Raw genomic sequence first — 17,075 nt, 5'->3', positions numbered from 1 at the left:
AATGAATATACACTTCTTGATCTTCCTTTATTATTCTAATCCTCAACAAAGAGCTGTAACAGTGATTTGGTGGGGGGTGGGGGGTGGGGGTGGAATCAAGCCCCAAATAGCCAAAGCTAATTTAGTACCCACAATGGTTAAATAAAATGGAAAGGTAAGTAAAAAAATACCTGGTGTAAGAATGTATCAAGTACAAGTAAAGAACTGAACACAGATAGGAAACATAAAAAGAATTCATTATATAAGCACAGATAATAAGAGATCCCATCCTACCTTATTTTCAGTAGGTAGTTTCACAACTACCAATGTCCCTATAACTCATCTAGTTTAAGAATCACAATTTGAGGAAAGTTTCACTAAATGAAAACTTGGCCTTGGCCTTGTTTCTTGTCTCCAAAGAATGTATTTTTCTCAGAGGTCCCCAGATTATCACATTTATCATAATAGCCTGGATATTAAAGATCAGCAAAAAATATCTTCAGTTAAGTCAAGGTAGTTCATGTACATTCCCAGGAATTGCAGGGAGAACATCTATAAGACCCCAAGTCTAGAGCTGGAAAAAATATATATATATACACACACACATACACTCAGCTAAAGAGCAGGCCAACTCTCACAGGCTTTACAGGCTATAATACAGTTTTAAAGGCACGGTGTTGGTTTGTTTACAGAAAACTGATATGCCATATATAAACTAAGTAATAACAGCTCCTAGTATATTCGCTCTCCATTGAAAATATTCCAGTATTAATGAATAAATATACTGTAGCCTGTTTATCTGCCTGAAAATTCAAGTTGAAGGTAACTTAGAATTCATACTTTTGAGTATGACTTAGCATATTAGCAAGAGTAGCAAATAGCATTTTAAACAAAAGTAGTATTATATTTAGCCTTAAAAAAACTAACAAAAATACATTCATTTTAAACTCAGAAATGAATATAACAATTTATATTTGTTTTTAAAAAGTTTTTAATCTGAAGTTTTTTGATAAAAAAAAAAAGAGGGGGTATTTTAAATAAGGAAATGCCAATGTGAAAATTTTACATACAACTGAAATAAAACCAACGTACAAAACTATTTCTTTTCCATTTACTAAATTCAATTACACGTCCCATTGTTGGTATAGGTTAGGCCAGGTACAAGAATTAAGACTTCAGTTCTACGGTTTACTACATTTTAGACTTAAATCAATTTGAGACTTAAGGAAATTTTAAAAGTTAAATGTTTTTAAATAATGTATTTGTTAACTAAAATGCATTAGTATAAAAATATTGTATATGATGAAAAAAGATCAGAAATGAAAATAATCTCCCCAGATATTTTAGTGTCTAAGTATTTTCTATAATTTTAACTTTGCAAAATAGTGAGGAACTACCCAACTGTTTAAGATACCAATTGCAGTTTGTAGCTGCTGCTGTATTTCTAAGAACCTCAACTTCAAATACCTCAACCTTTTATGGAAAGATAGGAACCCTGAACAAATTTTGTATAATAAGTACCCTTAGGGTACTGAAAGAAAAAACAACATTGCTTTTAAGGCCAGGTGGGACGTCATAGAGTACCTCCACTGCGTGGGACCAATGCCCATTGCTCTCCCTGCCCCCCAAATAAAGCAAGACCCTTGCATTCTAAAAATAAAGGAGGGGGATTAGGAAGCAGGGAGCAAAAGACATGGCCACAATAGATGAAAGAAAGCACAAGAGCTGGCTACAAAGGCCTTACAGGATCTAGTTCTAGACATTCCTCTTACAGATAGGGAGACTATGACCCAAAGAGATGAAAGCCCATAAAATGTGTCATCCAATATCAAAAAACTTGTGAGAGGAAGATGATTCAGGTTTCAGATCTCCTTTTCTTCTAGGTCAGTTCACTTTCCACTATCTTTTTCTTCACCATTCTCTTCAACTTCATCCTCATATCTCAGGCTCAGGAATCCATAGGGATTGCCAATATCTCAACAATTTACCAAAAAATAAAAATTAAAAAAAATTATCCTTACGCATCAACATCCTTTTTCTTAAAGTGAATTTACCTTGAATCCTAAGGGCATAGATAAGAGCAGAGAAGCTGAATGGGAGGGCTGACAGCCCTCATCCTGTGGGAGTCTCATGGGCATCTCTGCAGAGCCCAGTTTGAAAATTTCCCTTTCATTATGACCTCTATCTACCGCAGCATTTTTCTACCCACTGAAGCCATCTTAATAACCTAATCTCTCAACATCTGCCCCCCAAAGCCCCATGGATCCTCACTGACATCTTTGTCTTATTTTTCCTCCACAGATACACATCTCGCTCACATATCCTCTTGCTTCCTCCTGGTACAACCTCTTCACATAATTATGTCCTTTCTTGTCTAAAAACATGTCCCTTGACACCTTCAAAATAATTACCAGTTTTTCTCTTTTAGCATACCATCTCCTAGGCATTTATGTATTTAATTTGAACACCATTACTTGAAAATGCCACTAATATAGCCTAACTGTGCCAGAGAAGAGAGGAGAGTAGAAATAGGATGGATTACACTGCAACATTAACAAGATAACAAATTACAAATTACATGAGATACGTACTTATTTCTAACTGGAGATCCTGGCAGGACTACTTTGGTAAATAGGCGGACTTATTTAAAACAAGTGCTAATGGCTAATTACTGAAGTTACTGCCAACCCTACAGGTTAGAAAGGTATTTTCAAATGTAATATTAATCTGTTTATACAGTCCTTACTTGTAAAATCATTTCATGTTGATAAAGTAACTACGGATAACAGAGCTCCATTCACTGGACCCCCACAGAGTCAAGTCTATGGTCATTCACACTTGGGCTCTGTAATAAAGAATCCTCTTTTGTGAGGACTGAGTGTCCTACTTGTCCTGCAAACAATTCTCATCACCTGTACCCAGTTCGCATTCAAATTTCATCTGCAGGAAGAAAGAGAGCATTCTGTAACCATAAAGGACTTGAAGGCAATTCGATCAAGACTTGACTCTCAGATGTTTGACTCAGTTTCTTTTCTATAAGGAACTGATTATTTGGGAAAAGATAAGTGCATTTCATAGCACTAACAAAATTTAGAGAAATACCATAAACTTTTTTTATAAAGGTGAAAAACTGAACTAAGGGTTTTCTTAGAAGCATATATCTCAAGACACATACAGCATGTTTCATGAAACAGTGTGCCAAAAAATTCTATAAAACATTTATGAAATGTATGATTAGATGTTAAACAAACATATGATTTTATACCTAACTGCAAATGATTCTGAGAAGACATAAAATATGTTCAGTTTAAATGATTCTGAAAAGAAATAAAAGGTATTCAGTTTGACTGATGTTTAAAGTCAGGTGCACTTGGGTACATGATTCCTTTTTCCAAAAACAATTACGTTCAGGAAATGTAAAAAGATTATGAGTTATTTTCAAATTTAAAAACGAAACACTTTAAATAATTTAAGTGAATCCTTTAAAAATAAATTGCTTTCACGCTTTCTGACATATGCTTAAACAAGTATAAGTGAAAAGTACATACTAAATCCTACTCACAATACAAATACTAAACCCCTAGCCAAAATCCTGGTAAGTACACACTGTGCAGCCTACCTGGTCTATTCTGGATGTTCCGGCTGCAGTGCACCAACTATCTTGGAGTGAATCTGAGCCCCAAGCTGGCAACTGCAAACTAGATCTCACCTTCAATAGCATAGAAGTTTTCATCAGAAACAAGCAGTTCTCTTCCCCATACCCACCCACAAAAAAAAAAGAAAAAGAAAAGGAACAAAGAATGAAAAGAAAAAAAAAAACAATCAAAAGTTCTATCTTGTATCTTTGTTCCATCCTCTAACAGTGTTAAAGGAAAGATATTCTCATTTTAAATAATATAAGGGGACTTCATTAACTTAAAATATCAACAAAATATTAAAGGTCTGAAAAAATGTCTAATCATCATAAATATTAGGCCACATTTAGAAAAAGTCACTGAATCAGTGAACAAATTTGAATTCAATGTAAAACATCCTAATATTATTTTGCCTCGATCAGAGCTGCACTAACTATATTTGAATATACATACAGCTGATCATAGTCAAATTCATGAACAATTACTAAATATTTTAGTTCAGCTATATTGGAGGAGAAACTCATTTTGGTGGCCTATTAAAGATTAATAAATTAAGGCATTTTCAAGGAGCTGCCAATTAAAAAGCTTCAATGTGAATTTAAGAAATATAGCAGGGTTCTTCTACACTTTATGAAGCTTATTTTCTATTATGTGTTTAGAAAATTTTTTTTTTAAGTCTCATTTTCTCTGTATAGGTATTTTATCCTGTGATAATTAAATCAGACACTTAAACATTTGAGCTTTCTCATTTTAATCCATGAACTTTATCATACTATGACTACTACCACCACCCAATTTCCTATATTGAAAGATTAACATTAGAAACAAGGCCATTTACACACCATTCTTACCTGTAAGGGTAAGAGTGTATTACTATTGTTGTCAGTTCTGAACACATTATCTTCAATCCAAGATTTTGGAGTCAGTGATGGAGTAGAGCGAGTGAATTTCGGTGGTGCTATGACATTACCAGAAAACGGTTTCTTCAATGGAGATATCTGATTCATAGTTCCTGGAATTCCCATGTTTCCAGTTCTACGATGATCTCTGCCATGCATTGCTCCCCAGGACATACTTCCAGTGCCCCAGCCACTGCTTTGATGGTTGCTCCAAGGAGATTGTTTCAGAAGAGGCTGGGGAAAATACATCTATTTAAATTATAGGCATTTAAAGAGTTTATAATTGAAATCCAAACTTAGGCCTGAGGTAAGAATTTATATAATCTTTTAAAAAATAAGCATTTAATAGACTTGAGACCTTGTGTATGAAAACACACTCACTTAACGCTAGGTGTCTTTTCCTACTCTTGTCTACATAAATTATAATGAAGCAAGCAGATATTTCATGACAATTACTAACATAGAACCATGCAATTACTTGTTTTCCCCTTCAGAGAGAGCCATATACATGACAGATATGAAGAAAAAGCTAAAGATAAAAATTGAAATTAACTTTGAAGATCCTTAAAGATATAATTTACACTATGATCTTTACGCAATCATATTCTGCTAAGCATACCACTAGAAATAGGGTTTTATTCATTAAAATACGCCAACCATATGAGTGAAATATTTAGACTTTACGTTTCTAAAACAAGTTATATCACTGTAAAAGTGGTTAATAACATTTGGCTTTATTCTATTGCATGGAATAAAAATGCCTTTGGGGGACAGAGAAAATACAAGAAATGTCTCTCTCTTTTTTTTTTTTTTGCACTGTTTATTCAACTTTTAAAAAATTTTATTCCAGTTTTAATGTACTTTCTTTGAAATTTTTGTAGTTGTTATTTCACTTAACTATCCAAGAAACTGTTATTATCTGCTATTATCCATAGGCAGATACACTGAGATAACTATATACTTTGATCATTCTAGTAGAGATCTTAATAATACAAGTCTCCATTAATGTCATCCATTTTCAAAAATAAATTATATTCCAAAACAGAACCAATGGCAAGAAAAGTTAAGTGATCAAAGAATGAAAAATTCTCCAAGAGGCTATAACTGTAGATTTTGAAGAGTATTAATTACTAGCAATTGTCAATTGACAATAAGCTTATAATAATTTTGTGCTAACATTGAGCCAAAGGGAGTATGGGTCATGGAGTTACTATATAAGTTAATAAGTTACTGTTAAGTCAAGCACTCTTAAATCTATTTTTTTGGTAAACCTGGTCTATAGTATCTGTTTTAAAAAAATTTTTAATGCTAATATAACCATGAATATATACTACCCTTTCCCACTCTACATACTTCAAAAGCATAGCTAAGGGTCCATGGACAAATCCCTCATTCTTGAGGGCCTTACTTTCCTCATGGACACAGTGCTCAAACTTCTCTTGCAGTGATCTAAAATTCCATTTAATAGCTGGGTGACCTTTTACACTCCATTTCGAGACCCTTCTTTTTGACAAAAAGCAGATTACAGTTAAATATGGATCTCTGTATACAGTCTTCTAATAATAGTCCATGGCCTCAAGAACACAAACATACCTATTGATAATAGCCGGGACAAGTTTCTAGTTAAAACAGAAAGACCCTGACATCCAAAAGATAGTTCTTCAAGATCAGGTAAATCATGGAAAAGTGGCATACTATTTCAAAATTACCTAATTTCAACTCTTACAGGCCACATTCTCCTTTCTCAGGGAGAAACCAGTGGAGTGATTCAACAAAAGCTGTTAACTGTTATTCTGATTAATTTAAATAAACTGTTAACTGTTACTTGGGCTAATTTAGATAGTAGTCACCTCTTGAAAAGGTTAATCCTTAAAAACTAACTGGTCAATGGAAAAAGTTACATCAGTAAGTTAATACTTAAGGTTAAGGTCCAATTTTGCTCCTCAATCTTTAATCACTGAAGTGGCCTTAGACAGAATAAGCACTTTAATAAATGCTGACTAGATAAAAAAAAAAAAAAAGAACAACAAAATACTCTTTCAATGTCAACTAACCAACCCAGCGGTCTCTCAAGACGTTGTCCTGACAGGATAACACAGACCTTGAATTTCAGAAAGGACCCGGATGAATAACCTGCGCGTTGTGATTTCATAGTTACACTACCCCCTTAAAATATACACACCCTATCATTCAAGAGAAGGTTAAGGCCACCAAAAAAAAAAAAAAAAATGGAAAAGTCTTCTCTTCAAGGTAACACACTAATCGCAGGCTCGTTTAGTTTTAAAACTTACAAGATAATACCCAAACCTTGAAAGGCACAGAAAGTGAAACGACCTTGGAGCATCTATCTCCTCAAGCATCTGACAGCTCGGGCCGGACCCGCGCCGGCAGGGAGGCAGGTCGGCGGGAGGAGTGCTGCCGGGCGGCCGCTCGCCGACGCGGGTCCCACCGGGTTAGGCGGTGCGGGCGGCCACCGCCTCGCCCGCGACGGCTCCCTCCGGCCAATTCAGGAGGAAAGAAACCCCAAAGCAAAAAGGCCGTTCCGCCCGTTCCCTCACTGGACGGCGGCGGAGGCTCACGGGCTGCCCACACGCGTGGCCTCCGGTAATCCTTCTCCTCCTTCCCCAGTTCGCTTCCCACAGCCGCTCCACCCGAGGCCGCCGCCCGTGCCCGCCGGTCCCGCGGTCCCCGAACCACGGCCGCCTCGTCGCGTCTCCCGGGCTCGGGGAAGTCGACCGGCCGATCGGCCGCCCGGCCGGCCGGCCAGAGGGGAGCCGGCGGAGTCCTGGGGTCGATCGCTCCGCGGGACCGGAGGGGACGTCGCGCCCGGACGCCCGCCGCCCCGGCCCCGGCGCCATTCCGCTTCGGCCCCAGCCCCCAGCGCCAGGCCGGGGCGTTCGAGGGGGCGCCCGGCCGGAGCCACTTCCAGCCGGGCCCGCCTCCGGAGCCTCACAGCCCACGGTGGCCACAGCCCTCCCGCCCCGCCGGCGGCCGGCGGCCCGAGTCCCGTGGCCCTTCACCGCCCTCCGCGTCCCACTCCCTCGGGCGAGCGGCCCTCGCCGCGGCTCCTCGGAGCCGCTCGGGCCGAGCCCGGTCTCCGGCCGCCCCGCCCGCGGTCTCCCCGGCCCCGCGACGCAACCGGGCCGCCGGCCGTCCGCCGTTACCTGGTGGTGGTTGTAGGAGTTCCTCTGCTGCAGGAAGGCGGCGGCCGCCGCCTGGTGCTGCTGCTGGAGCTGCGGGCTGACTGGCGACCTCCGGCTCTGCGGCTGCTGCGGCGCCGCGGGCGGCGGGGGCTGCTGCTGAGGTAAATTCATGGCGGGCGGCGGGGGCACGGCGGCCGCCGAGAAAGGGCCCCCGAAGCCGCCGCCGCCGCCGCCGCTCGCCGGCACGCTGAGCCCCGCGCAGCCGTGCGGGGACACAGGCGAGAAGCTCGGGAAGAAGGCCGGGTTCATGGACGACGGCAGCCCGGGGTAGAAGCCGTTCTCCGAATCGGGGCTGGGCGGCGGCATGGCGCTGAGCGAGCCGCCGCCGCCGCCACCGCCACCCGGGGTGGCGGCCGACGAGCCCGGCGGCTGCGGCTGCGGCTGCGGCGGCTGCTGGGGCGGCGGCGGCGGCGGCGGCTGCTGGGGCGGCGGCGGCGGCTGGGACTGGGGCGGCGGCGACGCTGTCTGCACCGACCAGGGGGTGCCGAAGCCGGGCAGCGGCGGCGGCGACGCGGAGCCGCCTCCCCCTCCGCCTCCGGGGGGCCCCCCGCCCCCGCTGCTGCCGCCGCCGCCGCCGCCCGGGTGCGGAAGGTCCGGGCTCTGCAGGCTGCTGAAGGCGCCCGCGCCGAGCGCCCCGCCGGGCAGGAGGTTACTGGGACTGTTGAGCAGAGGGTGGTTGGGGGACTCCATGGAGCCCGGCGCGGGGTTCACCGGCGGCGTCGAGGGGGCCAAGCCCGCATTAGGGGGCTCGGCGGCGCTGCCCTCGCCCGCGGCCGGGGTCTTGCGAGGGCTGCCCGCGCCTCCGTGGCGGCGCCGCGGGGCTGCGGGCGGCGAAGGCTGGAGCTGCGGGAGCGGGGTCAGGTCGGCCGGGCGCTGCCGCTGGGCGAAGTCCTGCGGCGGGAGGTGCTGCGGATGCGGGAGGCTGAACGGCGGCGGCGGCGGCTGGCGCTGGGCGAGCGGCGCCGGCTGGAGGAGCTGGCCGGGCGGTGGCGGCGGCGGCGGTGGCGGCGGCGGGCTGAACCGGCCCGGGCAGTGGAGCGGCGGCGGCAGCGGCTTCGAGTCCGGAGGGTGGGGAAGATGGGGAGGGCTGAACTCTTTCCTCTTCTGGCTGCTCAGCTGCTGCTGCTGCCGCTTACTGAAGTCCTGCGGGGAGGAGGTGCGGCGGCAGCAGCAGCAGGAGGCGGAGGAGGAGGAGGGGTGGTGCAGACTCGGTTTGAAGTCCTGGGAGGGGAGGAGGTGGGTCACACCCGCGTTCGTGCCGCCGCTGGGGTGGTGGTTGGGGAGTTTCTCCGTGGCCGCCGCCCCCGAGAGCGGCCGCGCCGGCTGCTGTGTCAGCCCCAGCAGCAGCTCATCCTGCATGGTCTGCTGATGCGCCAGGAACGGGGAGGAAGAGGAAGCGACGACGGCGGCGGCAGCCGAGCGGTCCGCGCCGCCGCAGCGGAGGGGGATCGACAAGGGGGAGGCGGCCTCGGAGAAGCCGGTGACAGGCAACGGCGGCGGCGAGAGCGGGCCGAAGGGCGTGGCGGAGGGCAGCGGGGCGGCGGGTCCCGCGGCGGAGGGACAGTACGCTCCGCCGCTGAACAGGGACCCGGGGCTGTTGCTTCGGAGAGGGGCGGTGTGCAGCACCCCAAAGCCGAAGTCCCTCATTTATCAGGCCGGCGGCCGCGGGAGGAGACGCGCCCCGTCCGCCGCCGCCGCCGCCCTGCCTAAGAAGCCACCGGATCTGAGGCGGCGCGGCCGTGGTGGAAGGAGGTGGGGCGGGGGAAGTCAGTGAGAGAGGGACACCGTGACTGAGCCAGGGGGGCACCGACTTCGGCCCCCGCCACCTCTCGCGGCGCTCACCGCCACCCCCCGAGACCGGCTCGGGCTCCGCCGCCGCGGCCGCCGCCGCCCAGGCCGCTTAAGAAGCCCGGAACGTGCGTCAGCGCCACCTCACAATCGCGCCGCCCCCCGCGGTGCGTCCCGGCACGCGCGGGCCCGCGGCCGCCGCGCCCCCCACTGCCCCGCCCCTGCCGCCGCCGCCCCGCCTCTCATGAATATACAGATGAGGGCCGGGGACGCGCTCGCGCTCTCGGGAGGGCCGGGGTGGGGCGGGGAGTGCGGGCGCGAGCGCGAGCGACGCGTCTCGTCAGGCTACCCCCGCGTCCGGGAAAAGGAGCGGCCGGTTGGACCGGCGTGGGGCTGGCGACGCCTGAGCGCTTGGCGCGCGCTCACGAGAACAAGCACGCGCGCGTGCGCGAGGCTCGAACGGTTCCTGGGCAACCGCCCCTCCTGGCGCGGGGTCCCGGCGGAATCTGCGGCAGGTCGCGCGCGCCACCTGCCCTCCGACCGCGTCTCCCTCAGGGCCCCGCCCGGGGTCACGGGAGCCCCCGGCTGCCGGGATAGGGGTCCGCCCTAGGCGGTGCTGGCCCGCGGGGGAAACTGAGGCCCGGGAGTGGTTCTCCGCGTCGGCGGCCGCGCGGGGACCCCGGCGCCTCGCGTCCCCTCGGGACTTGGCGCTGGAGGCCTCTGACCGGCTCGCGTGTGCAGGGCTCGGTCGCCTCGCAGGCCGCCGGGCGGCTTGCCCTGGAAAACGCCTTTTCGTGCGGGTTTCCTTTTTTTTTTTTTTAAGCCTCTCGCGGCGCGTGCTGTCATCCGCCCTCCCGCCGCCGCGGGGAAGTGTTCCTTGTCGTGGAAACACGAAGCCCCGGCCTCGTCCCAAGCGTTTTCACTTCAGTGGTGACGAACAAAAGTCCCCGCAAGCCCCGCGGCCCCGCGCGGCGGTTTACACGCAGATGCGCACACGGCGGGCCCTGCGGCGAGCTCCCGGGGAAAGCTGGGTCCGCTCCCCAGCCCTCCGGGTCGGGAAAGCGCAACTCCTCCCGGGCCGCGCTTGTTCTGGCATCCCCGCCCCTTCCCCCGGGAGACTCAACTATTTCCAAAGCTTTATGAATTTTCAAGGGAGAAAGACTTCTTGACAACAGGGAGGAAAAGGAGATTCTGACTCAGCAGCAGACTTGTTGAGACTTGCAAAACGGGAAGAGGAGAGCTTTCCATGGTAGAGCTCTTGTTGGAAGTGACAGAAGAGGCCCTCAACATGTGTATTTCCTAAAGAAACATTTAAGATAGATAGATAGATAGATAAGATAGATGATAGATAGATGGATGAGGGTCTAGATAAAGGAACAGCAGAGTGATCCATACTAGTAAGCTACTGAATTTTATGTTCCTCTTTTGCCATTTTAACTTTTCTTGGCGTTCAGAGAAAAACTACTGAAAAAACTCTAGAAAGTAACATAGACTGATAATCTCAAAAGCAATAGAAATGGGTTTGGAGTCTACCTGGTTTGGGTTTACAACTGAACTAAGATTAAATATTCCGTGTTGTTAATTAGCACACTTCTACTGCTGTAGGCAGGAGTGTTCATTTTTATGAGTCCTCATTTTCTATTAGTTAAATTTCATTCCCGCTTTTGTTACTTCAGTGTTTCAAATTTATACAAATCAAAATAAATACAGTGGAGAGAAAAACATTCCATGGGGAAAATACATTCTATATATAACGTCTATGCTTTCCTGTCTAATGAACTAAGTTTGACATTGCCTTCAAATAAGGAGAAAGTACTTTTAAAAAACAACTCATAAATGGTTTAGAAATCAGTGGATGTATAGAAAATTGGTTTGAATTAGTAATCTCGAAACCATTTTTAACAATCAAGCAAAATATAAAACCAGAGAATTCCTTTTTTACTCTAAGTTAGCAATGTCTGGAAAATAACCTGAGCTCCTCAGAATTAAAAATATAAATAGCTATTTTCACAACACCTGTTGACATATCTGTTAATACTCACTAATCCATTTTGCAAGGAAAATGTTCAGCAACTGAGGCATATAAAAATCTTAAAATGAACAAATTTCTTTTTTTTTTTTCCTAAGTAAAGTTACACTTGACTGGACTCATCTGAGGATCCAAGACAAATCTTGAAAAGGCAGGCACTGAAATTAGCTCAATCATCCATTAAAATTGCAGTTAGTGCAATGTAGAGAGAGCATACATTTAAAAGCCAAATGGTGCCATTCTGGGCTAAAGTTTGAACAAAAACAAGACTTCTTAGTGTGCTGAGACTAGTTTCAGTTTAGAACATTCCGAGCTCTCCAAAATGGAAAAATACCATCAAGTTTGGTATTATGTAATAAGGTCAAACTTCATAGTAATTACACTGAATCCTGAAGTTCCACTGCCATGTCCTCTACTCACCACAGTAACATCTCAGATTGTGTTTTGAGGGTCCCAAGTTATATTCTGAAAGCTAGAACTTTTAAGCTGATGAGTATCCCATCATTGAAAATAGTTTCCCTGCAGTGCAGGTAGACCTGCATGGGAGGAAAGAGGTTGGGGACCCCTAGCCCAGGAGTCCCCAACCTCCAGGATCTGATGCCTAATGATCTGAGGTGAAACTGATGTAATAATAATAGAAATAAAGTGCACAATAAATGTAATGTGCTTGAGTCATCCTGAAACCATCCCCCCACCCCATCCATGGGAAAATTGTCTTCCACAAAACCGGTCCCTGGTGCCAAAAAGGTTGGGGACTACTGCTCTAGCAAGTCCAAAACCAAGATCTTATGAGTCTATATTCTAATCATTTTTACATGAAAGTATATTAGTTGCATTACCAGTAACTCAGTCCGTGGCTTGAATTTGACAGTCCCTTGTTCATTTCCAGCCACTGGCCTGGGCCAGTGGTTTTAAAAATATTTTGCTACAACCCAGGACACACATATATACACATGCACCTGAGATAAAGCTTTTATTAAGCAATTTTACCTCAATACATGGGGCAAACTCTTTTAAAATCACTTTTTAAAATCACTAGTCAGTTCAGTCGATAAGTCATGTCCAACTCTTTGCCATCTCATAGACTGCAACACACCAGGCTTCCCTGTCTATCACCAACTCCCAGAGCTTGCTCAAACTCATGTCCATGGAGTTGGTGATGCCATCCAACCATCTCATCCTCTGTCATCCCCTTCTCCTCCTGCTTTCAATCTTTCCCAGCATCAGGGTCTTTTCTGAGTCAGTTCCTTGCATCAGGTGGCCAAAGTATTAGAGCTTTAGCTTCATCATCACTCCTTCCAATGAATACTCAGGATTGATTTCATTTAGGATTGACTGGTTTGATCTCCTTGCTGTCCGAGAGACTCTCAAGAGCCTTCTCCAACTCCACGGTTCAAAAGGATCAATTCTTCAGTGACCAGCTTGCTTTATGGTCCAACTCTCGCACCCATACATGACTATTGGAAAGACCGTAGCTTTGACTAGACAGACTTTTGTTGGTAAAGTACTGTCTCTGCTTTTTAATATGCTGTCTAGATTGGTCACAGCTTTTCTTCCAAGGAGCAAGCGTCTTTTACTTCCATAGCTGCAGTCACCATCTGCAGTGATTTTGGAGCCCAAGAAAAGAAACTCTCTCACTGTTTCTGTTGTTTCCCTATCTTTTTGCCATGAAGTGATGGAACTGGATACCATGATCTTAGTTTTCTGAATGTTGAGTTTTAGTCCAACTTTTTCACTCTCTTTCACTTTTATTGAGAGGCTCATTAGTTCCTCTTTGCTTTCTGCCATAAGGGTGGTGTCATATACATATCAGAAGTTGTGGATGTCTCCCAGCAATCTTGATTCCAACTTGTGCTTCATCCAGCCTGGCATTTCACCTGATGTTCTCTTCATATAAGTTAAAAAAGCAGGATGATTTCAAATCTCTAATTTTAGACTCATGATTAGGTCATGAGCTGAAATTGAAGAACACTGTCCTAGAAGACTACTTCTCACTTTCTCTGTCTTAAATCCTGCTTACACCTCCTGTCCTCACCCTCAATTGCTCACTTGGCTTCCTATTTTGCTGAGAAGATAGAAGCAGTTATAGGTGAGCTTCCCCAGGTCCTCATGGCTCCCCTTTCCAGTCTCTGCATCTGTCCCCTGATACCTCACCTTCCCCCTGGTACATGGAGGGCCTGTCCTCACCCCACTTCCGGTCTAAGCCCAGCCCTCCACTGGTGGACCACATCCTTGCTTGCTCGGGACACAGCTTCATAGACATCCCGAATTTAACATGGCCTGAGTTAAACTCCCCACTTCCTTATTGGACTGCAAGGAAATCAAACCAGTCATTCTAAAGGAAATCAGTCCTGAATATTCATTGGAAAGACTCATGCTGAAGCTGAAGCTCTAATACTTGGGCCCCCTGATGGGAGGAGCCCACTCATTGGAAGAGACCCTGACCCTGGAAAAGATTGAAGGCAGGAGAAGCAGGGAGCAGCAGAGGATGAGTTGGTTAGATAATATCACTGACTTAATGGACATCAATTTAAGCAAACTCCTAGAGATACAGTGGCGGACAGGAGAGCCTGGCATGCTGCAGTCCATGGGGTCTCAAACAGTCAGAAGTTAACAACTGAACAACAACAACCTCATTAATCCCCATCTGGGTAAATATCCCTCCACTGTTGTAGCTACTTAGGCCAAAAACTTTGGGATCCTTCTTGACTTCTTTTTTAAAACAGGATATCCAAGCCATCATTTCATGCTGCGTGTCCAACCTCTAAGTTATACCACAATCCAACCACTTCTCACCACTCCCACCTCAAGCAACGTGGTCCAGGCCACCATGCTGTCCCCTCTGGATCATTGCTCTCAAATCCTAACCAGTGACCCAGCTTTGGCTCTTGTCTACAGTCTACTCTCCATGAGGCAGCCGAAATGCTACTTCCAGACAGATGACATCAGTTCCTCTGGTGAAATCCTGATTTAAATAAAAGTCAGAACATTTTCAATAACTGGAAAGTTCTTCGTCATGGCCTCCTGCCCTCACTGATCCTACTGACAACTTCTACCCTACAGTGTAATGCTTATTTCTTTAACATTCCAGGCCAAGTTAGCCTCAGGGCCTTAGCTCTTGCAATTCCCACTGTCTGGAATACTTGTCCCCTTGATACCAGCAGGGCTCACTCTTCACTTTTTTTGTTTTTTCTTTTTTAATCTCTCTCTCTACTTGGAGTTATCTGCTCAAGCTCATTTTCTCAGTGCTATCTATCTTCCCTGCCTGTTGTTGTAAAACAGCACCCCCCGCCCTCCATTCCAGCCTCCTTCTCCCTCATGTGTGCTCAGTCATTCAGTCATGTCCGACTCTTTGCAACCTCATGGACTGTAGCCTGCCAGACCCTTCTGTCCATGGAATTTTCCAGGCAAGAATACTGGAATGGGTTGCCATTCCCTTCTCCGGGGGATCTTCCTGACCCAGGGATCGAACCTGTATCTCTTGTGTCTCCTGCAATGGTAGGCAGATTCTTGACTACCGCGCCACCTGGAAAGTCCCCCTTCTCCCTCACAGGCAGTTTGATTTTTCTCCGTGGGGCCCACTCTGTACTTCAACTGTTTATCTGTCCTCCCCAGTTTTCAGAAGGCACACCGTTTTGTTCACCATTGCATCCTCAGCACCTGGAACAATTCTGGCACACAGTAGGCACCCAAGTGTTGTCAAAGGCATGCACTGCAGGAAGGCACTGTGAATTAACAAATAGTTTTAGGAACTAATAGCTATAAATATACTGTAGTAATATGAGAGCCCCTTTATCAGTTGCTGGTTGGCAAGAGCTCCCCAAACACCACCCCGATGCTCCGAGGAATTATAAGCAAGGCAAGAGAGCTCCAGGCATCGATAGGATACATGAGCAAAGACAGACAGGGCAACTCCTAATTTTAACATCAGGGGATAGATAATCTGGACTCCAAGGGACAGGATTTCTGTCTTAGGAACCTAGAGAAGGACTCAGGCTCCAGGGACTGGGTTACTGAGGAAAGAGAAGAAAACACAGGGATTCGGTACAGGAACTTGAACAAAAACAGGGAATCATGACGCCAGCTCGTGGAAACAGAACAAGTTTAGGCAACGGGACAATGAGACAGAGATGATGCTGAGCCTCGACTCAGATGCTAGGCCTTGACTACGGTTATTCCTGCTGCCCAGCCTGTGAATGTGACCCCACACCGTGGGAAAGGGTTAGTCAACAGATGGGAGCTCATTAGTCTTGGCTATGGGGTGGGGGTGGGAGGGAATAGAAATTAAGGTCCACACGGATGCTGTCCAACTTCAGGGTGCTTTATTTAGACAACATCCCATGGTAACATCATCTTCAGGTTGTTCGTCCTGCTTCTAGTTCTTCTGCTGCTTTTCTAAACCTTCTTTCATCCTCTCCTCCATCTTCCTTTCTTTTTACAGATCTCTGTCTTACAGTCCTTATCTTATGTTCTTGGTCCTCTTCTCTACTTCTGCATTCTCTTTCTAGATGACTTTAGCATGATCATGTTTTAAAACATCATCTGTCTCAGACCCAGGAATTCTGTGTGTCCATACCTGAATTAGTGGTAAAGAACCTGCCTGCCAATGCAGGAGACACCAGAGAGGAGGGTTCGATCCCTGGGTTGGGAAGATCCCCTGGAGGAGGGAATGGTGACCCACTCCAGTACTCTTGCCTGGGAAGTCTTATGGACCGAGGAGTGTGGCGGGCTGCAGTCCACAGGGTCACAAAGGGTTGGACATGAGTGAAGTGACTTAGGATGCACACATACTTGAACTTACCATCTCCCTCCTCTTTTTCTCCCTGTCTGACTGATTGCATCATTACACAACTAGGTTTTCGAGCTGGAAACTTGAGTTGTCCTCTTCTCTGTCTCTCCGTCTCCAAAAGTAATTGGTAGCTACTGTATGTCAATTCTACTGTAGAATCAAAGGCAGACCCCTTAGCCTTCTCCCCATTCATGTTTTAGCTCTCCCCATGTTTTAGCTCTCTCTCCTTCTCCCCATGTTTTAGCTCTGAATCTTTCTTCTTTCCTGCCCTAGTGCAACAACCTCTTAGCTGACTTCCCTACAGTTCCTCTTCTGATTCTTTCCCCTCTAATAGTCCTCAAAGCAACTATGATCCTGTTACACTGTCCTTGTCAATAACCACTCCCTACCTAACTTCCACAGTATCAAGTCCAAACTTGCTAGCAGACAGGTCCCTTCAGGACTTACTTTCAGCTTTCCACTTTGCCTTGATCACCTGTCACTCTCCATCCTACCAGATTTGCTGACTCAGCCATGTCATTTCATAACTCTGAGCCTTTGCACATGATGCTTCTAGTTCCTGGAATGCCTCTTTTCATCATCTAATGCTTCCTTTCCTTCCAGCCTAAATGCCTGTCTTTTTTGACTCCCCCTGGTACAGTGAGTTGAGACCTGTTCTACACTCTGAACATTATTGTAATAATTTTTTATTGTTATGTGTCACATGGACATAATTATTAATATACTTCCTTGACTATCTGCCCTTTTAGACTG

The 17,075-nt window shown here is 46.6% G+C and overlaps 1 protein-coding gene across 6 annotated transcripts in view; it reads right to left on the bottom strand.

The window, feature by feature from the left end:
• Positions 1 to 9,491, bottom strand: part of CPEB2 (cytoplasmic polyadenylation element binding protein 2) — a 73,163-nt gene extending 63,672 nt beyond the window's left edge. For 4 of the 6 annotated variants that reach the window (XM_043447646.1, XM_043447648.1, XM_043447647.1 and 1 more), the window contains exons 1-3: positions 7,678 to 9,491; positions 4,466 to 4,747; positions 3,599 to 3,688 (exon numbers count right to left, since the gene is read on the bottom strand). In XM_043447646.1, coding sequence (XP_043303581.1) covers positions 3,599 to 3,688; positions 4,466 to 4,747; positions 7,678 to 9,363 — 2,058 coding nt within the window. In that variant the 5' untranslated portion in view covers positions 9,364 to 9,491. The remainder of the gene's footprint in view (positions 1 to 3,598; positions 3,689 to 4,465; positions 4,748 to 7,677) is intronic. The other 2 variants (XM_043447650.1, XM_043447651.1) reach the window with 1 other exon arrangement.
• Between the last annotated feature and the right edge of the window lie 7,584 nt (positions 9,492 to 17,075).

This window comes from Cervus canadensis, chromosome 26 (assembly GCF_019320065.1).
Source record: "Cervus canadensis isolate Bull #8, Minnesota chromosome 26, ASM1932006v1, whole genome shotgun sequence".
NCBI classification, from domain to species: domain Eukaryota; kingdom Metazoa; phylum Chordata; class Mammalia; order Artiodactyla; family Cervidae; genus Cervus; species Cervus canadensis.
Note: the sequence above shows the minus strand (reverse complement) of the source record. Positions and strands in the feature narration are given on the sequence as shown.